This window comes from Strix aluco, chromosome 2 (genome assembly GCF_031877795.1).
Source record: "Strix aluco isolate bStrAlu1 chromosome 2, bStrAlu1.hap1, whole genome shotgun sequence".
In the NCBI taxonomy this organism is placed as follows: Eukaryota; Metazoa; Chordata; class Aves; order Strigiformes; family Strigidae; genus Strix; species Strix aluco.
Genome location: NC_133932.1, coordinates 108955436 through 108978005, shown reverse-complemented (window position 1 = coordinate 108978005; position 22570 = coordinate 108955436). Strand labels below are relative to the sequence as shown.

Sequence of the window (22570 nt, the reverse complement as noted above, 5' to 3'; positions counted from 1 at the left end):
TCCTGGTAACCACAACTCCAGAAGAAAGAGGGAAGAGCCATGATGTAAGGAAAAGGCTGTGAAGTGCCCTCATCACACCTGGGTCCAGGGGCTCAAAGCTGTCCATCTTCTGAAAGAAAAGATGAGTGACTTAAACACAATTGGTCGGGAATGGATCTGGAAAAAGGTCTAGGTGCCCAAAAAGGGATGTAAGCAAACTTAGAACTCCAAAATTTAGATCTAGAAACATACTTGTTCAGCAGCTGCCTAACTCTAGATGCAATTAAATTGATTAGGCACCTCTCTGTTGGGCTGCAGAGATCCCCCCAGAACCTGCAGTTCTACTCCTGTGCATGCCCTGGACTGTCCTGAGCACATATCTCTGCTGCTTGCCCCTGCCTAGGGTTGATCAGGATTCAGGTTGAATAGCGCTTAGGGATATGGTGTAGTTGAGAACGGTCAGTGTTATGTTAGTGGTTGTACTAGGTGATCTTCAAGATCTTTTCCAACCTAGATGATTCTGTGAAATCTAAGCAGAGGAGTATTGCAGTCCCCTCAACAAGCCCAGCGAAACCACCTCCGCCACACGCTGCCATACACCACCCACAGCTCTTCTCACCCCTATGTACATATTCTGCATTAAACAACTCTGAATGAAATCACCCCAGGAGCAGAACTTCTTGTTGCCTTTCCTCCCTCCCCATGCCAGCCGAGTACCCTACCCACTAGTCCTCTTCCCTCGGGATGTGCTCCATGCAACCCCTCACTCCATGACCCTGCTGGCTTTCCCCCAGCACGTACGCCTGCAGCTGAAGTAGGTAACCAGGGTTTGGGTTCCCAGCCAGGGACAGACACACGGCTTGTGTGTACTTGGACCTAGCCATAAGCAGGGAAAGAGACATTTGGCAGCAGAGGGCTCTTCCCCTTCACAGAGTAAGGCATCACAAGATTAAAAGGCTGCAGGATGAGACTTGGCAGATTCAGATTCACAGCAGAAAACAATAATAATTAACAATGAGGGTTATTAAGCAGTGGAAGAGCATGCTAAGGTCTGTGGCTGGTTCTTCAGCACTGAATATTTTACACCAAAATGTCTTTTTCTCAAAGAGACTCTCCCATTCAAATGGGAGTGAATTAGGTCGGGAGAGTTCTCTGACCTGAGGTAGGTAGAAGATCACGCAGATAATCCACATATTCCCTCTGGCCTTGTGACTAATTCCCTTTGGTACAGCTACTCCTGATGTAAGTGAGATCGCTCGGATCTGTGCTTGCCTTCAGGAACTTATAAACTAATTACGTTTGTTGTGTCAACCCATTAGATGCTCATAGGCTGCATGCAGACTCATTAGTTAGACTGAATTATGTCTTTGCTCTTTGAACATTATCAAAACATTCAGATCTAGCATGTTTCATGGTCTGCCACCATTACTCCTTCTTTGTACACAGATTTCTGTGGTTACTCCTTGCTAACAAACCACAGACTTTTAACGCACATATGTTGGTTTCGGTTATTTCGTACATTGAAACTACGGTGGCTGATGTCATCCCAATCTTTTAAATTTATCATACTTTTGATTAAACCTTTTATTGTTAGATTTAAAAAAAATAAATATTTGTTTCAGATCTCATACATTAACTTTGTTTTAAAAAACCTGGCAACCCAGATTCCTACAGAAGATGTATAGTAGCTCACACATCGAGAGCCTGCAGGCCCCTGCAAAGGAGCCTGGTCCACGGTCTCTCCCAGTGAGCAGGACATTCATGAAGAAGTATAAAAATAATGGCAAATGCATAAAGCACCTTGTTTCAGTGCAAATGAGCTGTTTTGCTTGGAGCTGACTCCAGACTACTTTGAATTTTCCTAGAGCACAGGTAGGCAGACTCTTGCTGTGAAAACCTCAGGTCTCTGTACCTCTTTACCTCCATTGGAGTCCACCTCATGTCTTCCCTTCCCCCTTTAAGCGCAAACAAACAACAACGAACTGATCTCGGAAGAGTTTTGAGATGCCACCATTGTCTTCCAGCTACAGTAATGTTCCGTTGGGCTCTGGGGGAGTGCATATCCATCAAGTGTCATCTTCACATCTTTATGCCAAGCCATTCTTTCTGGGGGAGCCCAGTGCCCTGTGACTGTAAGAGTAACAAGAGCTGCCCCAGAGCCACTCTCTTCATTCACATTCATCCACCAGTTTGCATTCTTCCTGTGCTGGCTGTGCATTTAATGTGTGAATAATAGTTTTTTATGACTGTTATTCAGCACCTACATACTTTTGCTGGAAGCAAGGTGGAGGAAAGCAGGGTGGGGAGGTTTTTAGTTAATGAAACTGTTATTATTTGCTGACAAGATCAGTGAGTATCTTAAGAAGAGGGAATTTGATCTCCTTCCAAGTAACTAAATAGGAATTTGCACTGCAGAATATGGGTGAATATGTGTATTCCAGGAAAAAAAAAAAAAAAAAGAAAAAAGAGCATTTACAGTCGCATTTCCTAGGGATTTCAACATCTGTGAGGAAAAAACATCAGTGATCACACACTGTCCACATTCTTTACGATGACTTAATTATTTTAGCTCTGGGCCAGTGGAGCAGAACATGAACACACCCTTCTGCTAGACCTACTTCACGTGAACTCAACCTCATGGCAACCCTCTCTTGTGCTTCAGATATACCTAAAGCTTCATCTAGCCTGGGAAAAATAAGTTCATTGTGAAGCAGATATGCAATAAACACGTTCCAGCTGACTGGGTTTTTCACACACTGGCATTGCTGAGGCTAATGCTGGTGGAGTCCTAGAGAGAACGTGAGAGTGCTCCAGAAATCTTGGCTCTGAGAGGTGTTTGGGGGGTGCCTGAAGGAGGGTTGGAGTTTGAGTCCTGCTCCTACAAAGTTGCAGTCACATAACATGCATGCGTGAGTCCCACCAGGACTGCAGCTTCACCATCCCCTCCTACCCAGGGACCAGCAAGACTTAGAGACGTGGGGCCCAATGCTCCCTGGCTGTATGCCCCTGCAGACAGCTGTGGGGGCTGGCCATGCTGCTCACACCGTGACTCCAACACTGCCACCACAAGATCCAGGCCCATCGCCAATCCCACCTGGGACCAGGAGGTGTTCATGGGCTGAGGAGGATGTTGGCCATCTAGGCAAGAGCATAAATCGGTGCGCAGCAACTCAAGCGCTGGCTGGCTGGCTCCAGCTGAGAAAGAGATGCTGCTGTGGATGAAAGCCACAGGGGATGGCATGCAGCCTCCCTGTGCTCAGGGCACCCCATGCTACCTGAGCACCCCACTGTCAGCTGCAGCCACTGGCCAAAGGGGCGGAAGAAAGGGCTGAGTACCCACTAAGGAGGAGAAGAGAGGTTTCACTCATTTAATCTCACAGCTGCCAAAACCAGCCTAAAACATGTAGAGAACATGTGAGAAGGCAAGCACTGTTTACATAATCCTTTGGCAGTGAAATGGATCAGTGGTTCTTGCGGGACAAGGGGAATGCAGTTTTTAAGAAATAAACAGCATAGCTATACACGGTAATAGCTGGACAGTCCTGCTTTCCTGGAGAGTAACACAGAAGTTTACTACGGGCTTATATGCCTTGTCTTTTGTCCCACGGTCTCTTCTCTGAACACAGCTTTCTAAAATGGAACATTCCTGCTGTTTTCTTTAAAATAATCTGTAATTCCATGGCCATAATGCAAAGGGAGGCACCCATCTGTTTGTTTGGGTTTGTTTTTTCTCTCTTCCACAAATGTCCTTGTTTGTGTTAACTAGCAAATCTAATCATCCAACTCGGAGGAGAGTTACACAACTGCAAACCTCCTGAGATTTCAGTAGAATAGGAAATCTTGCTTAATATCCCTGTGTTCGCTTCTTGCTTCAGATTTGCAGCTCCTTTGGTGAAGGACACAGCTGTGCTGTGCTTTTACATATAAACCAGATTAAACAGCAAAAGGAATGCTGAACGGAAAAGCTGTGTTATTTCCACCTTGCAGGACTTACTGAAATGAGCCTGGCTGTATGAAACACGAGATAAAACTCCCACAGCGAGCATTAGTCTGAGTGATTCATATAAACAAAGAAGTCAGTCTTGGTTGAGCTTCCTAGTCAAATAAGGTGGGTAATGGTACGCAAGCAGCAGAGCCCCACTCCTTTGGAGAGCACCGCTGATAGAAACCTAACTGTCATTTATCCTCACTGGGAAGCAGCAGGATGAGTATTGGGTAACAACAGGTAAGCCAGGGTTTGGGTAACTCTTTCCCACAAGGAATTGCGAGTGTCTTTTGTGTGGAACTGCCTAGTGCTGTGAAACCTTCTCTGTCTGCGTCCTTGATGTGGGCCATCTGGAAAGGAAAAGCTCATCAACTTCTAGAAACACAGCCAGGTTTATGATCACTTTCTTTTGCAGTTGACTTCTAAGGGAGATAGTCTTATCAGGAGGAGGTCTGAAGGAAAGGCGAGTTACAGGTATGTGCACTTAATATGTGTTGATAAAGGTGTAGATGAAGTTGCTTCTTTCCCTCTGCACTGTCTGGTTTTCAGGAGCCATTGCTCAAACCCATCTTTCCTGTTAGCTTTTGCCTCCACCTACATGCTCCGCATGAGGCCTGATTCTGACCTCAGTGCCGGGTGCTGCAGCACACCACTGGCACAGCTGTGGGGTGTAAATGAACAGCACCAGTAGTCATGGGCTGGGGGGTCACCTGCTGCAGTACTGAACTCTTCTCTCTATGAGCTGAAAAAAAGCCACATTCTGGGGCACCCCTCTGCATGACATCTTTTATGGGTGACTTCCACGGGGCACTTCTCTCAGCTTGCCTTGTGCCCTGCCTGCCCGGCTTGGCAGACGTCTCCCCTGTCGCAGTGGCGTTGCTGGCTCTGGGAGCAGCCCCAGCATCAGCCACCGTGGGGATGCTAATAGAGCTGTAGCTGAAACAAAATACAGATCTGGGTAGCCAAGTTTCTGCAGTGCTTCCAGATGTGAAGCGGGGGAGTTGGTTTTAGCCTATTTTTCAGATCTTTTTAATTCTTTCTGATTTTTTTTTTTTTTTAAGCACCATGCAAGCACACTGTGAACAATTTGTACTGTTCACTCGCATTCAGCTGCATGTTCCCAGTGGCAGTTGCTTAGTGTTTTTTCTAGTTGAGTCTCTTTGACTGAGGCCCCATCTGTGTGCTGGGGCAGGTCATCAGCAGAGATCTCTTCCACTGAAATCCAGGCAAAAACTATCCCATTGCCACTCTGTCCCACGTGTGACTTCTGCCCTTGGCCTGACATCCTGACAGATCACTTCATGGGCTGAGAAGGGGCAATGCCTATGCTCATTTAACCAGAAGACAAAATTCCTCTTAAACTTTGGGGAGTTTGGACTGAATAAGGACTGTGTAATTTTGGACAACCAGTTTGGCAAGGAGTGCTCCAAGGAGGTGTTCGTGCTGAATTACTTCCCGTCTGCGTGGGCACTCAGGAGAAGGGCTTCTGGAGAGTCATGCCGGTTATTTATTTCTCCAGGGAAACAGGAGCTTGGACCTAAGCCTTGATTCCCCTGTCAGCACACTGCACTGGTGCTTCAGCTTCTCCCTAACATGCATCTTTTCCCTGATTTTGTCCTGCCTGTAGTTTCAAGCACCCTCCTTAACAAATCCTGCAGCATTTTCTGGGGAACAAAACATGATTGTGAGGGGGGATTAAGTTGTAAGAACAACTAAATAAACTCCAATGCAGCCTGTCAATGCTTCTTTTCAGGTGATAAGAAATGAGTGAGATGATGCCCTGGTTGCTGCTGCTCCTTCTCCTGGTCAGCTTCGGCTCACCTGCACCCAGGTTTTCAGTGCGTATCTCTTCGCTAGTGTCTATACAACCTCTCAATGGTTTATCATTCCCAGTCATGTATAGGTAGATGCTCCCCCACAAGAGGGATGGAGACCTGCAAGAGCAGAGAAAAAAGGCATCTGCCTGCAGCTAAAGGAAGGTCACTTTTGTTGTCCTGATCATACAGGGTTTTCATGGCATTAGGGGCTGTGCAGCATTCTGTGTGGCTGGACTGACATTGCCAAGAATGAAAAACAACAACAACAAAAACCCTTAAAAAAAAAAAGTAATTTTATGGACAGTGAAGAAATACTCTACTCCCTTCCCTCAGGGAAAACTGACTTCATTTATTCATTGTGATTTAAAAAGCAGGAAGGGGAAGAGGAGGTAGGCATAGTCTGAAGCAATCTGTACTCTTCTGGTGAGCAAATTTCTCTTGGGCCAACCCAACAAGGTACAAAGCTTGGCGAGGAGGGTTTGGTGAGTTGTCTGTAGCAGGTCCCTGTGTGACTCCAGCCTGGAAATCCTCCTCTGTGGAGGAAAACCAACAGGCCCAGGAGAAGGAAGAGGCAGCTGGGAGGTCACGTTTGAGCACACTCAGCAGTCTGCTGTCGTGGGCAACTTGCTTGTTTTGCTTATGCGTAGAACTGGTCCTGACCTGGTATCACTGAAGCCAGCTTGCGCAGAGTGAAAATAGCCAATTATTCTTATTGCATGGTTTTGCTTAGTTGTCTTGGAAGAGATTTTGCTCAGTTTTGTTATGTTTTTAATGGACTAACACCAGGCACAGACTAGATTGTTGCTGAAAATGTTTATCCCAGCCAGTGTGGGTCAGATTCTAGTCCTGGTTACGGTAATGCAGCTCTGAAGTTACACCACTGTAGGCTCAGTGCTTTCAGCTGATTTACACCAAATATCAGCTCTTTTATCTTCCAGTTTTACAAGAAAATGTTTCTGGTACCTCACTGATTTGGCCTGGCTGCAGTCCACAAGCCGAGTTTTCCCCCTTTTATTACCCTGAACAGTTTCATAGTCTGCAAACACTCCCTTTGAGTTCATTAAATGGGAGTTGAGATGAATTATTTTTGTCCAAAGTGATTTTCTGTGTATCTGAACATATTCTGGGATGCTCTGAGCAGTGGGAAGGTCATTGCAGAAAACCCTTTTCCACTGGGTTCAACTCAACAGCCCATGCTCTGCAAGATTTTTATATTTTAGAAAGAGGCCACCATTGAATCATCTTGATCCACAGAATGGCATGTTAGGGTCAAGAGGAGACAGATACTCCTTCTCCCTCTGCCTCTCTGTGCTTACCACTGACCGAAGTGTGGGGTTTTTTGTTTTATTTTCTTCACAGGAAAAAGATATCTGCCTCCTAGACAACAATAAATTAAGACAAAGGTTAAAACAGCTTCAAGATTTGCTTTACTTATATGAACTGCAACTGAAGGACATCCTGGAGAACACTTACCATAGAACAAAAAGTGGGCTGTTCTCAGGCAACAGGAGTGTGCAACATGAGATGCTCTTACCCACAACCAGTGGAAATTTGATAGTCTATGACCAAGGTACAGTTTGCAGTAGTGTGTGTGTAAATTACAGCTTGCCACAATGTTTATTTCTCCCTGCAGTGCCCCATGTATCATATTTTATTTCTACTAAAAGTTTTATAATTTTAAAAGTGGACTGTGTATTAAAATGCAGTCAGATACATGGGAAGGAGAAGGGCAGACTGGTGGCCCTAGTACCAGCAGACATCACCTAGGGCCAGAGTCAGCTGGCCCAGCTTTAGGCAGCTACCACTCAGGTACCGCACAGGTTCCTGAAGCTGGGCTTCGCACCTGGGACTCTGGTGCAGAGAGGAACAGGCATCTCTCAGATGTTTTCCATCAGACCTACATTAGACATCTGCTTTAAGAAGAGCTCATTTCCCCTGAGTGACTTACAGGAGCCCAGAGTGCCTGACTTAGGTGCAAGCACTGAAACCCATTTGGAGGAGCTCAGGCTCCCTGTTCTTTGGCTCCTCTGTCACTTCTGCAGTGCAGTAGCAGGAGTGCATCCTCTGGTCCTTGGTGTTGCTCTGAGAACATGATCATAACTGGAATTACGGCCTGTGACCAAGATTTTATTCTTCATGGGCTTTACATTGAAAGCATGAAGCGCTGAGGTCCTGAAAGGCATTCTCCTGACACAGCCCTGGTAGAGCTGGTTGCAGGATCTTAGCCTCTTATTTTAGAAATTTTGGGCCCTAATCCAATCTGAAGTACAGCTGAGATTGCCTTCCACATGGAAATTAGCTTCCCTGCAAATGATCTTGCAGACCTGGTCATGTGTTGCTCCCAAGCTATGGCCTCACCCTGAGCTGCAGCCATCCCATATCTCGCCAAAGATTTGGGAATGACTCCCTCAGAGGACATGGCTGTAAGGGCTCCAAGCCTTGCTGCTCCTTGTCGGGCCCAGCAGTTTGCAAACCAGCATTGCTGAACCATTTGCTTTGGCTTTGCAGGGCTTGCAGAGCTATACACAGGCTGGCCAAGCGTCCTTGTCCCATATAGCCTCTCAACCAATGTCTTTTCTTGGCTTCACATAACCCTTTGCTTTTCCCCCTCCCCATTTAACAAACCAACACCATTCTGCCTAGATTGCTCTGCAGTGTATAATCGGAAGAAGACCAAAAATGGCTACTACCGGATCAGGCCCAGAGCAGACCGAGAGCCTTTCCTGGCATACTGTGACATGTCTGATGGCGGGGGGTGGACCGTCATTCAACGACGGAGTAATGGCAAGGAGAATTTCAACAGGTGGGTGCGTCATGGTTGCATCAAGGCTTGCAGTCAGGCCTCCAGCTCCCACCCCCTGTCCTGCTTCCTGTCAAAACCCTACATTTGAGAGGGTATGCAAGACTATACTTTAGTGATGATAAGTCTTTGCTTTAGGACGATCTGGCAGTACATATTGGTAGCAGGAGGCCATTTTCAAAATGGACCTATAACGCCTTTTCTATAGCTTGTCTGCATTTGAGTCAGTGTGTACATGTGTGCAGATTTGTTTTAACATTATTGGAGACTGTCAAAGGCTCTAAATTGGCAGGTATCTGCTGCCAACGCATAGGCTGAGACCTGTTGTAAATATTATCTGTTCTCATATCAGGAATTACGTTCAGCATAGTGTAGCATTTATTTCCTTATTCAGATCATTCAAAAAGATGCCAAAGCGTTGGTCCAGATTGTCCTTTCTCTATGCAAAATCCCAGAGAAGTGACTTTCACCTGGAAATCTCCAAGAGGAGAGGTGCTCTGGTAGCACAGTAAGGAAGAAACATCCTCTTGCAGATTAGTTCACTACCACAGCACACACAATTTCAGGGCATGTCTAGTGTTTCTTACAGTGAGTGCAGTTCATTGCAAAGCTACCTCAACTGGCTCTAAGCTGGCTTTCCCAGAGAGTGGTAGCTATCTAGCCGTGATAGTTCAGCTCTCAACACAGGTGAATGAAAAGTATCCTGAAGAGGAGCATTGACTAGTATGTAGGTCAAGCAGAATTAGTATCCCTAATAACAGCATGAGAAAGGAAATAAACACAGGATTGGTAAAACTGGAAACGATGATACACAGGAAGTATATGTGAATATCAAAGATAATACATAAATAACAGAGGAGATTTAAAGAGAACAAAATGATGAGAAGAAAGTAACAGCAGGAGATTTCTCTTAGAAAGATGAAGCCATAGAATGCTGATGAAAAGTAAATACATATATCTTTGAAGGACAAGTTGCCACATCCTAACAGTGATCCTGCAAAAAAGCAGAGATGAGAGTGGTCAATGAATCAAAAAGTGATTTAAATGGAACAGGAGCACAAAGCAAACCCAGATATTTTACTTCATCTGGAAGCTTTTGTTTGCAGCTTCTATTCAGGTTCTGATTCTTCACCATACCCCATCATACATCCAAGATTGCAGCATAGTTTAGACTGAGACGTTCATTTCCAGACAGGAGTGCATTTGAATTATGCCTTTCTGAAGAACAATAGCAGATGCTTTGCTGAAGACCAGTATGACAGCTGCTTCCTTCCCTTTCCACCTGACAGCCTCATTCTGCGAGCACTGCATCTGGCAGTTTGAAGGTTTGATCCCAATATATGTGTGTGCACAGGTTTAGCAGGAGAAGAAGTAAGCTGTGAGTTCTATTTACTTCTAATGCAGAGTGACAAATCTCAGCTCAGCTTGCAATGAATCAGATACTTTTAGAAAACAGTGTCTAGAGATACAGATGAAGTTTTGTTTGTTACCATACCCAAGTGTCACAAACTGTCTAATTCTCTCACATGCTGAAATTGGTATTTGTATCTCACTGCAGGAAATGGGATGATTACAAATTGGGATTTGGGAAATTCCAGGGGAAGAATGATGAATACTGGCTGGGCAACGACCACATCTATGACCTGCTTGCTAGAGGTGCAAGTATTTTCCCTCCACAGATTTCTTTCCAATTTGCATGAGATAGTTCATCTAACAGGACACCACTTTGTGTTTAGGAGAGAGCTCTTTAAAGATTGACCTGATGGACTGGCATGGGGAAAGACGCTATGCAGTCTATGAAAATTTCCAGCTTGCAAATGAGCAGGTAAGAAATGGAGAGAGTGGCAATTTGCTCATTTTTTCTGTGAGGGTGGGGCATCTGTATATCATAGAATCATAGAATAGTTTGGATTGGAACTGACCTTAAAGGTCATCTAGTTCCAACCCCCCTGCCATGGGCAGGGACACCTTCCACTAGACCAGGTTGCTCAAAGCCCCGTCCAACCTGGCCTTGAACACTGCCAGGGAGGGGGCAGCCACAGCTTCTCCGGGCAACCTGTGCCAGTATCTCACCACCATTAAAGGATTTCATCTTTATACCTAATCTAAATCTACCCTCTTTCAGTTTAAAACCATTACCCCTCATCCTATCACTACACTCCCTGATAAAGAGTCCCTCCCCATCTTTCCTGTAGGCCTCTTTAAGTACTGGAATGCTGCTGTAAGGTCTCCCTGGAGCCTTCTCTTCTCCAGGCTGAACAACCCCAACTCTCTCAGTCTGTCCTCATAAGGGAGGTGATCCAGCCCCCTGACCATCTTTGTGGCCTCCTCTGGACCTGCTCAAGCAGGTCCATGTCCTTCTTATGTTGGGGGCCCAGAAATCAGATGGCTTCTAGTTCTTGGAGCAAAATTCCTAAGGAGTTATTCTATCTGAACAACTTACCAGTTTACGAGGGCAACTACTTGGCAGTTTTCTGCCAAGTTGTACTTGATGAGCTTGTTGTATAGTGTATCAAATGGTTACTGAAATACAATAAAGCCCAAAGCCCTTTGTAGCAGCAGCAGTAATTAGCAATCCCTTCTGGAAGTTCATTAAAGAAGATCATTAAAGTATGGGGCCAAAAGTCACCCTTGACTTCAACGGTCATGACTTTGACAGTGGATAAAATGGCCAGAGCAAATTTGATTTTAAAAATGGGAGAAAGGGCAGAGAGAGCTGATATCAAAGATGTGTTTCACATATTCTTGCAGGACAATTACAGGTTATGGTTTGGCACCTATTCTGGTAACGCTGGCGACGCTCTGTCTGGTGGGAGCAATTTTGAAGATCAGTGGTCAGCCTCTCACAGAGGGATGCAGTTCACCACATCTGACAAGGATCACGATCGATTCCTGGCAGGCAACTGTGCATCAGAGAACAAGGGCGGTTGGTGGTTTAACAGGTATGGAAAACAGTTGATTCTTTTCGGATGCACAGGGTGTGGGTGGCTGTGCAGCCGAGAGGACTTGCCTGCCTTACAGCAGCTGGAGGTTGCTGTGTACACTTGCCATCTCACACAGCCAAATCTAAGGTGTTCACACATACAGATCCTCAAAGGAAAGCAATCTGCTTCTTTCATCGTGAAGCAAAGCAGGTAAGTTGCATTCATTTTAAGAAACTGGGCTACAGGTAAATTGCATTCATTTTAAGAAAATGGGCCAGAATAAATGCATAGGGAGGAATGACCTGGAAGGAAAAGAGCCCAATTAAAATTCCTTAAAGTGCTTTGGGTTATATCCCAGGAAAGAAAACAATGGTAGTCACTGGAAGGTAAAGTGTGTACAATGGCCATTTCTCTATTGTGGAGCACGTCTAGGGGGTGAGCTACCCCTTAATAGTACTGACAGTATGTTAGCTAGTTGGGCATACCCCACACACCAACAGATAGGGACTCAGGTTCACCAGCCCTGGGAGCATGGACACACTGCTCTCAGTTTTTCTCTGCTTTAGTGAAGGATGAGCCTCTTCTTTGACCAGGCCCTCATCCCATGCAAATTGAAATCAGTGGAGCTACAAAAATGTACATCAATAGTGGGATTAAAAGACATCTGCATTTCTAGGTGTCAATATGTATCTGCCTCCACTTGAGCTAGAGGCTACCAAATGGCACTACACCCCTCTGTTTAGACAACTGAATCATGTCCCTAGTTAATACACTTGAAGGCGTCAACAGGTTGAATTATCTGACCAGCGTAGGTGTCTACTTTAGGATGACCCACATACTTCTCTGGGTTCCACTGAATGCATTAACCAGATCTCCATAGGTATCTCCAGGACTTCAGATAACCAGGTCAGTACAGACAGATATATCTAGGTGCCTGAATCTGTCAGTGAATCCCACCCTGCTATTTCTAAATGTATGTTGTATGAAAATTGTACTTCACTGTAATGCTGCAATACCTTCCCATGCTAAACCTAATCTTTTTTCTCTTTCCTACATCGTTACAAGGTGCCATGCTGTAAACCTCAATGGACGATACTACAGAACAGGAAGGTACAATGGATCCCATGACAATGGCATAGTTTGGTCTACATGGCACGGGATGTGGTACTCGCTGAAATACTCGGCCATGAAAATCAGGGCTCCGTTCTTTGTTGACAGCGAGAGTGGAGACGGTGAGAACAGTCAGGGCAGCTGAAACCTGCTGCTTTGGAAATAAAAAAGTACGGGCTGAAAAGAATTGTGTAAGTTAATAGCCAGCCCTCTGTTGCTACCAATCGCCAAACCTGCACTGTGATAACTGGAGTTGCACCCGTTTCTACTAGTTGAAGCTAATGTTGTGAGTTGTTTGAGTACAGCCGGCCAACAGTTTAGTGGAAAACATGGATGGCAGTCATGGAATAACCAGTTTTCTTTTTCAGCAATTTTCAGGACTTCATTGGATAGTGTTTATGAATCATAAAGCTCTCTGGACCTTGAATAAGCAACCGTGTTCTTTTAGCCATCTGTACTCTTCAAGGGCTAAATCTTTCTCATCCTGATTTTAATCATCAGTGCTTCAGTTAAGAGACCATAAGGATAGAAACAACAAGGTGATGGGGAATTGGACTTCATCTGGAGTGCCTTCATTGGTGCTTTGCTCTGGATCAGGAGAATGTTTTTAAGCAACTCTGCCTATTGTCCGCAACTGCCACACTTCAGTTGCAGAACACTCCTGGAGTGTGTGAAACCAAACCACATGGATGGACATGCCCCAGCTGCAAGTGTGCATCCAGACTAAGGCTTTTCGAAGTAAACCCCCACAACATGGACAGTGTGGACACTGGGTTTCATTGCCAACAGCTTCCTGCTGCAGACCCACTTCTATAGCACACTGCAACATTAATGCAAAGACAATGCTGCCGACCAGGCTTAAACCCCAGATTAAAATTAGGCAGATTTTACTAAATTTGAGATGAGCACAGATATTCTTAGGAGCTCATAAAATGCAGTCATGATCTGTATGTATGTTCTCGTGTGATTTACCAGTGAGGTAGTGAAGGGGAATCAGAAAGTGGAAAGTGGTTGAGCCATAAGACACACTGCTTTCATTGTCTCTCTGGAGTGAAACGAAAGAGCAACACAAATGACTGAAGGAAATGGAATACTGAAAATTTATTTTCCACAAGTTGTTAATAACAGTTGAAAATGAACAGTAATATCAGCTTGATGCAAATCATTTAACTACCGTGTTGTAGAATGAGCTTATTCTTGTTCTGAATTACAATAATTTTTTAAACTGGTAGTTCTTTTCCATTTACTTGCTTTTAGATCCATACATATTGTAATTTGTATTATATATCCATAAAGGGTGAAATAAAACCATCTCAGTAGGACTTAACACTTTGTATCTGGTTTTCAACAGTAGGAACTTGAACAGAAATTTGGATTAAAATCTTGAGAAAGCTCATAATACCAGAAATGAATTCTTTTGGTGTTGGCTCTGGTGTTGGCACCTGCTGTCCTGGGTGGTTGAGAGGGTCTGCAAGTTAAGTTTAATTTCCATGGCTCAAGCTGTCCTGGAGACAATGCAGAGACACATGAAGATTCAGTGTAAAACTTGGTTTGGTTCCTCTGCTTTGTCAAGAGGTAAACCCTGTTCTCACTTCTTCCCAGACATCCCAATGATTGAAGACGTGAACCCCGGAGCGCAAAGGGCCAGCACTCCAGGGAGCTGTGCTCCTAAAGCCTGTGCCCTGGCAAGACTGCACCGCTGGCCTCTTCCCAAGAGTTGGCATGTACCCACGTGGAACGAAACTTGCACCTACGTCTCTGAAATGAGGTTGCCCTTGTGAAGAAAGGGCTGCGAACAGCCAGCACTTGCTATTTCCTTTCTGATCACTACTTCTGTATTTTACTATGGTAAAATCTTAGTGCAAGGTTGTAACTGCACATTGGGAACATAAGGAATCACTTTGCACGTGTTATAACCATGTGGCCTCTGATGCAGTGCTGTAAGGACAATTTTTGTGTAGGCAGAAGACACAGAGAAATGTGAGTGAAATAAGTTAATGCCTTCTGGCAGATGATGCTCGATCCCATTCTTCAGTAGAGGGCTAGGGAAGCAGCGTAAACATTACAGACTAGTGATGCTCAACACTGCATGCTGGAAATCAACTACAGCACCGAAGGGACAACACTAGTGGTTTGACAGTTCATTGCGCAGCCAATAACCCATTTGATAATGGAGTATCAAGCTGGAGATAAAGTCATCAGGGCTTAGACAACTGCTACCCAGTCCAGTTCCCCTGTGAGAGAGCAGTGAGCGATGTCAAGTCCAGAGTATGGAGCCTGTGTCAATATGAAGAGGCAGGCATCATAGTCAGACTGCCTTCAGCCAGCATCAATATGTTAACAGTGATTTTTTCTCTCTGAGAGAGAAAAGGGCCAAGATCTGAAAAGCTGGGAGAGAAGGGGTCTGCCTTGCTGTCTTAGATGTATCAAAGTCCACCTAATGCATTACAGTAGCAGTTCTGAATGCAGCGCAACACTGAGACAAGGTTGCAGGAAGCAGCACCTGCCTTAGAGCCAGGCTCCCCCTCCTCCGCCCTCCTGTGACGCATGGAACCCCCTTGGAGATGCAGGGGAACAGGGTTTTGTGCAGGACCCTGTAACTCCCACAGCAAACCTAGGAAGTGTTTCAGAATCCTCTTGATCTTAATAAACAGGGTAAAATGCCACTAGCCAAGTATTTATTTGATCTGAGGGCTACCACCAAGCTCAAATCACTCCCACCGAAGGTTAGGGGAATGCTTGCTGAATGTTGCTGTGCTGTACATTTGATCTCCCGTTTCTCCAGGGTCTCCCATGCTGAGAGCCTCACCAAAGCTGTAGATACTGTAGCCCTGTAGCTCCGGTGCCAACAGATCACTGCTTCAGGGAGAACGCGCTTCACACAGCGGAGTTCACCCTAGCACAGGGGTGGTAAGTAACCTGAGCAGCAAGTGCTTCAGAGGTTTGATTTCCAGCTCATTTAAGTCAATTTAAAGACTCATTACATTTGATTGGCCTTGGATCGGTCCTCAAGTGTGGACATGTTCTCAAGTGCTTTAAACAGCGTTTCAAGCTGACAGTTTATGGGAACACGTAGCCAGTACAAACAGCGTGCTGGGCTGAAGGGCGGAATGTTGACAACGTGGCGTGCTGGCGCAGCTCGAGAAACAGCGAGCTCGCATCACCCTGCGAGCCGGATCCGGTGCACCAGCAGCAGCTGCAAAATGTTACCCATCAAAAAGACCGTTCAAATGGCAGGGTTTGACGCTGGCGGCCAAATGCTGAGCGTCTGCCTCCTCCCAGGCAGTCACAGCAAGCCCTCCTGCTGTGCACCCCTCAGGTTACCTATGCACGCTGTGGACACTTCGGTGGGGTGCCATCAGTAGCTGGCTAACACACAGTGATGCTGCTCTCCCTTTAAAACTGTTGTTGGTTCAGAGAAAAAAAAAAAAAAAAGCGTGGGATTGGGAGATCTATCTTTCTGCTCAGAAAGCCAGTTTTGAAAAAGATAGCAGCCTACTGACAGAAAACTGAGTACATTCTGATTTTTCCTTCACACCCACAAGGTGGGTTAAAGGGCATGTAGGGTTGGGCTCCTTATGGGAGACTGGTTTTAAGACTGACAGTCCCGTGCCTGAACCTACCTTCTCTCACTCCATCCTCCATGGGCACCATCTCCTCTTTTCTTGTTGTTGCCCAAGAGCATTGCCCTGGCCTTTCCAAACATCCTGAAGAGACGTTTATCCTAACAAATGCCAAGGAAAGTCTCTGAGTCATTCTCGCTGGCCCAAGCTCTGTCTCTGTTGTTATCTGGGGTTTCAGCCCAGCTTTAAATACCTGCAGCAGTGTGTAATCACCGATTTTTGATCTCTGGTTTTAAAGCATGACAAAAGAAAACAACGTAACTTTTGTACTTCACCATAAGATTCTCCGGGAATCACCAGATGTTGTCAAGCCATTTTATGTTTGCTTTTTGTTTGCAAAACAGGTATTCATCAAATAAATTTGTTATTTGCTGGTTTTATTCATAATTTATTTTGAGCTTGCTTTACATTTTAAAAAAAGTTTGATAAAGATGATTATGGAAAGGATGGATGACTCAACAGTTCTCTTACTGCCTTTTACAGGTGCTTAAATACTGCAGTAACATTTCTGTGAGGACTAAAATTTGATCACCCATTCTCTTTGCCTTCCCTTTGCCCTTTTCTACTCGCCCTCCCCTCGCCCTTTTCTATTATTTCCTGCAAATATTAGTTCATTACTGTTTTCTTGGTATAAATATTGGCAGAAAGAAAATATGAAAGTCTTGAATGATGGAAAATGCCCCCTCCATTTTAAATTCACTCCAAGTATTCAGCACTAATTGTTTGCACTTTCATGCAACCAGCTAAAAGAAACACCACGATATGACTTATTTGAGCAACTACGACAAATCAACACAGTTCAATAATGTCTACCAGAAAAACAATGAAAACTGCTCACAACTTGAGGTTTGTGTTTCCTAAATGGGAAATGATTCACTAATTAGGACAGATGGTTGAGGATACTGGATAATGGATGCTTTAGGACATCATAATCTACTAGTACATGGTCCACAAGGTGAGACAGGCTAGATCAGTGCCATTCATTATGTATGATGCACAAAATGCGACTGCTTTATGCAATAAAATATTGGCTATTCCTGCGTCACACCTTCAGTAACACATGCTTTCCCAGGGTATTTTGTGTGTATGGTACTCACATACATACAAAAAATAATTACATGGAAGCACTTTCCAGTAATTAGAAAGGAATGTGTTTCCACAAGCCAGACTTGGGGCATTCTTCCCTCTTGCTCTGTGCAGAGGTAATGCAATTCCCTCTTCTCCTTCCACCAGAAGCCAACAGATCCTGCAGATCCTCTCCCGTGCACACCCCTCCTGCAGGGCTGCAATGAGTCACTCAGATCACCAGCTTCTCAATGCTTAAAGTACTTGTTTCATCCTCTTCATTTGAGCCAAAATACCCAGGGAGGTCAATCATCTGCTGCTCTGCCTCCGTTAAGCCAAAAGTAGTATTATCATAAAAGGCAAACTCAGGGTCCAAGGGGAAGCTCTGGCACTTGTCCTTTCGGTACTGGGCAGGGCTTACACTTAGGCCTCTCTGGGAATTATCTTTGCCAGTTGAGCCTGTTTCCTTCCTCCACACGCCTCTGGGGTTAGGTGAAGGGCCCCTCTTACTTCGGCTGGGCTCAGGCTTATCAGGTGCCTTCTCCTGACTGGCAGGCTGGCGGTCAGTGATCAGGTCCAGCTTCTTCACCGGGGGACCTGCCCTGTGGTGGCATTTTGTGCCATGGCCCTGCAGTTCACATCCCGGCACAATGCTGGGGGGCTGATCCAGCTTTTCACAAGTTGGATTAGCGTTTCTCGATTTTGGTCGTGTCCTGTCCTCCAAACCCTGGTCCCATGTTCTGGTCCTGGAGTTGTAGAGAGGAGTCTGTCGGGGGGTAAGGGTGGACATGCTTCTCTCTCTGAAAGGCCTGGCCTTTTTAGTTTCATGGAAACTGGCTGTTCTTCTAAACTGTGGGTTTCTGTGACAGCCCCTCTCGGACAAGTCCCCTCTGTTATCCTGGTGCTTGAAATGAGCTCTTCTTATCAAGGTTTGGGTAGGGCTCATTGCAGGATTGGCCTGTGAGAATGGAAAATCCAGCCTAGGGTGAGAGCCTTCCCCCAGGAATTTGGGCTGACTGGTTGGCTGGTCCAGAAATGGAGACTTGATCCTAAATTTGTTTGCTGCTGCCTCCTCTTGATTTTCTGTGCTCAGGGGAAGCATCGTGGTAGCACCAACAACCGTGTCTGTGAGGGGATTCTGAGAGACGTGGTACACCTTGGTGGTCTCAGTCAGGCCTTTCTTCTTCATCTCTTTCAGCTGCTGCTGTGCCAGGCGGTAGCTGAAAATCGGAGGGATTATCTTTTGGGCATTTGGCTGAAAGTTCTCACTTCCAGAGACATCATCTTCTTGGGCAAATTGGAGGCTTCGCCTGTAGGTCAGAGGAATGTTGACAGGGGCATCCCCTCCTTCGGCGAAGCTGTCCCGCTGCTTGTTGCCTTGGCAAATGTTCTCCTCGTCAGAGTTTTTCCGGAAGCTGGGGGAATGGACAGAGTTTCGGCGGACAGCGGTGCTGCACTTCTGAGCTCTGCAGAGCTTCCTCCAGAGGGTGATGAGAACGGTGGCAAAGATGATGAACAAGCATAGGGAGATACCTGTGATGGTGACTATATTATTTGCTTTCTGGTCCTCTCCTGGCTGGACAGAAGGTGGGGTGGGAGGCTTGATAGCTGTAACAAAGAGCACACACGTCTGTCAGAGTTGCGTTGTCAGCAGCACTTTGGTATTTTATGATGGATACTTTACTACAAAGGAAAAATAACCAATTAATACAGTACAGGAAATTGTCTGTCATTAAAATTTGCTCATTGTAGATGACTTACTACTGATGAATTCAAACTGGCAGGAACAGATCTACTTACATGAAACCAAGGCTGCCATGGACCTTTTAAATGTAATCGTTACTTTTGCCTGTTCTGCCATTTCCATAAGGCATTCCTAATTACATGTAAAATGGGATAACAATATTTTCCCTCCTTTATGAAGTATATTAAGATCCCCTGGTGAAAAGTGCCATATAAGGGTTAAAAATAACCCAACCCAGGCTAGTACTTCAGGTATCACTTTAAAATTATTTTTAGGATAGCTTAAGCGGGTGTGAGAATTGCAGTGAGTTTGAAGAGCAGAGAAGCAGCACTAGCAGGGGCAGTGTAACTTTTCCAAGGAGTCCTCTGAGGGTGCTTCTTCCACCAGTGCCTGGTGTCACAGCCCCAGAGGCTGAAAGCTTCCCCTGCCATAGCAAGCTCCCAACTGAGAAGGCCATTTCTCTGGTGCCCCTGGCATTCTAGTACTGACACTCTTCTGTTGTGGACTGGAGATGGGCCTTCAAACAGGGAAGAATACTCTGCAAACACTTCTTCACTGAGAGAGTTGTCAGTCACTGGAACAGGCTCCCCAGGGAAGCAGTCATGGCACCAAGCTTGTCAGAGTTTAAGTTGTATCTGGACAATGCTCTTAGTCATATGGTTTATTTTCAGGTAGTCCTGCGAGGAGCAGGGAGTTGGACCCCATGGTCCTTATGGGTCCCTTCCAACTTGAGATATTCTATCATTCTAACTTGTAATGTGAACATATCAGAGCTTTCCACAGCCCTATTTAAACCTCTCACCTGCCCACTGCACCGCATTACAGATGGTTGAACTAATGACAGATTAATAATTCCTTTTTTGGACGAGGTCTCTAGCATTTCAGGGCAGCCCTGAGCAGAATACAGCACGGTTTAAAGTGAATGAATTGGTCCAGCAGCTAATTTTAGTGTGTGTTAGCACTGCCCAATTTCTTGTGGCCAAACATCAGTTCTGTAAGGCCATAAAAATACTGTTGGAGGACAAGGCTGCTCAGTTGCAGTTGACAAGAGCTGGCCATAAAGCTGTGAGCTCAAACTGAACCACTTAACAACCCTTCCTCAGTCTCTAGTTTTATCCAGAACTCAAAGCCTTCCATCAGAGTGATCGGTTGTAAAACTTGGCAGGTGCTCCTGCCTGCACCACAGTGACTGTCCAGGCATAGGAAATATGTCTGCAGAATAACGAGAAGCAGACCATGTACTTCCCATAATTCAGAAGAACGCTCATTCAACAGCAAGCTGGTAGCACAGCTATCAGGTGTGTAGGACGCACAAATGCACTGATGAACACAGGCCAGAAGGTCTCAGGCTGCTACGGTAACAGATGTGCAATGTGCTGGGTTGGACAGGAGATCCATTTCTTTGACTCAGGGCTACCTGACAGCCCCAAGCCCTTTGAAAAATTCTGCCATCGGATTAACTTTGATCTTCATGTCACTCTAGAAAGTTTGACATCAGCTTAAAGAACAAGACCACTACCTGCTGAAACTTTTTTGGAGGATCTCTAAAACTTGCATTCAGCCCCATGTCACTGTGCCAGAGCACAGACCACTGCCATTCTGGGGGCCTGAGCAGGGAGTGAACACGTGGACCTCAGGGAAGAAGGCAGGACCAGCATTTGCTCTGTTCAGTACCACTGTAGCAGAGCAATTCATTCATTGCTCATTCTTCTCGCAGTCCTGTTTGCTCATGGTTATTTTCTAAAGACTCTGTTTTCTATCTGTAATGCACACTGTGCTGTATTGTTTGGAGTTGAAAGCTAACAGCTAGCAAACAGCAAGGTTCAAAACAGGACTTAATCACTTAGGTTTGCTTCTCTCTGCACCTCTTCTACCTCTGGCCTGGACTGTGTGCTGGTTTCATTTATTCAGCCATTTGCTCCATCTGCTGGACTAATGACTGCAAACATAGTTATGCTGAAAAAAAAGCTTGCCTGCTTCAGAAAGGTGCAGACAGTCGGGGATGGGAAGGGTGACACTCCCAGTTTGAGATTAGGCAGCAGATGAACACTGTAAGATCACAGTGTCAAGTCACTTCTCGAGCAACCTAAGATTCAATGAGATGAAACCATGTGGGCGATTCTGCAAAGGAAGCTGCCTGACATGGGAGCAGGATTAGAAACCATGTGCAAGAGAGAAGTGAGGCAATTCCACCACATGATCCCACAGCAATGGATCAGACACAGGCCTCCTGTGCATCTGTGTTTTCTATATATAAACCCTTTATTAACCCAAGACCTCTCTAGAATTTGAGGATTGTCCAGACCTGCTGTCAGAGCATAACTCCAAGCAGACTGCCACGAGCATGTACACCGCGTATGCACAGGAGGGCTGACCTCTCTGGAAACCATCATATGCTTTATACAGTTGCACATCTGCATGGAAAGAGAAGCACCAGAGAGGCCTGTCACTTCCGCACATGTAAGGCAAGTGTACAGTGTCCAGTTCATGCTCCACATGCACGGACCCGACTCGGGGAAGCTCTGTGCACCAGGACTGCTCCCTGAGCCCCAGAGGAGTGGGGTGAAACTGGCTGGTGAGGAGTCAAGTCAAATCCAGTACTTACAGACATACTCCTCCAGCAGGACACAGGAGGCACAGAATAGCACAGCTCAGCATCAGCTTTAGAAAAACACCAATACCACCCTGCATCTCACTGGTAGCATTACTGCCCACAGCAGTCTGACAGAGTTTGGCATAGAGAAGACAACCTGCCCTAGAGCAGGGCATTAGTTTTAAGCTGGGGCCCTAAACATCTGAGCTGTTCCTCTCTGCTTACACTCGCGGCTTTACAAAGTAAGCAAACTCACATGGCCAGCATTTTCCAGTCATTAAAAACATCAGACACTTCAACAACAAACTGTTCAAACATCCCAAGTGCTGTACAAACACTGACAAAATGCAATACCTGGCTTGATGGAACATAATTTTCAGTATGTTCCCTTCACCTGACCTTTTGTTCAATATAACCCATTTCTTACAGTGCCCCACAATACATTTCAGTCCTGCCTGTATACTTATGAGGTCTTCGTTCAACAAATACCTTGAAGCTGGTTCAAGCCAACACCTCCATCAAAAAAGTAGTCCTGCCCTCTTTCTGCTCCAGCTACACATTCTCTCCCTCTCTGCTGTCCTTCCCTTTTCAGTGGCACAAGCATTGCAGTGGCCATGCGATAAACAACTCCCCCACAACCCCAAATTGTCCATTCCAGCTCTCCACACTGCACTTTTGCCAGCAGAACAAAGTGCATGGAAGCAGCCAAAGCAAAGGGTAAGGCAATGCTCACTTTGCAGTAGCTTAAAATATCTGTTAAATTACAGCCACTTCAAAAGACTGCCAGAATGGGAACCCCACACCATGGATCCCAGCTGGAACCAGCCCTCTTTCAATAGGTTTTCACTTTTTAATAGGTTTCCACTGCCTGGAGTCTTTGGCCTGTGGTAGTGAACATGTTCTGCTAGCCCCAAGATCTCTCCCTCAGCC

General features: G+C 45.6%; 2 protein-coding genes across 3 annotated transcripts in view; one reads left to right on the top strand and one right to left on the bottom strand.

Annotated features, from left to right (window-relative positions):
* The first annotated feature begins 3984 nt into the window (after positions 1–3984).
* Positions 3985–16625, top strand: LOC141919703 (fibrinogen-like protein 1). Of its 2 annotated transcripts, none has more exons than XM_074815783.1 (10): positions 3985–4087; positions 4380–4438; positions 5718–5802; positions 7141–7351; positions 8425–8584; positions 10140–10237; positions 10318–10406; positions 11333–11523; positions 12571–12737; positions 14218–16625. In XM_074815783.1, exons 3-10 carry the CDS (start codon positions 5728–5730, stop codon positions 14394–14396), a joined length of 1170 nt encoding a protein of 389 aa, XP_074671884.1. In that variant the 5' UTR covers positions 3985–4087; positions 4380–4438; positions 5718–5727; the 3' UTR covers positions 14397–16625. The 2 variants fall into 2 exon arrangements, with proteins under 2 accessions (XP_074671884.1, XP_074671883.1); XM_074815782.1 differs by having other exon boundaries at positions 3996–4204.
* Positions 16598–22570, bottom strand: part of THSD1 (thrombospondin type 1 domain containing 1) — a 28083-nt gene continuing 22110 nt past the window's right edge. Inside the window, exon 5 of the mRNA XM_074815780.1 lies at positions 16598–18911. Coding sequence (XP_074671881.1) covers positions 17536–18911 — 1376 coding nt within the window. The 3' untranslated portion in view covers positions 16598–17535. The remainder of the gene's footprint in view (positions 18912–22570) is intronic.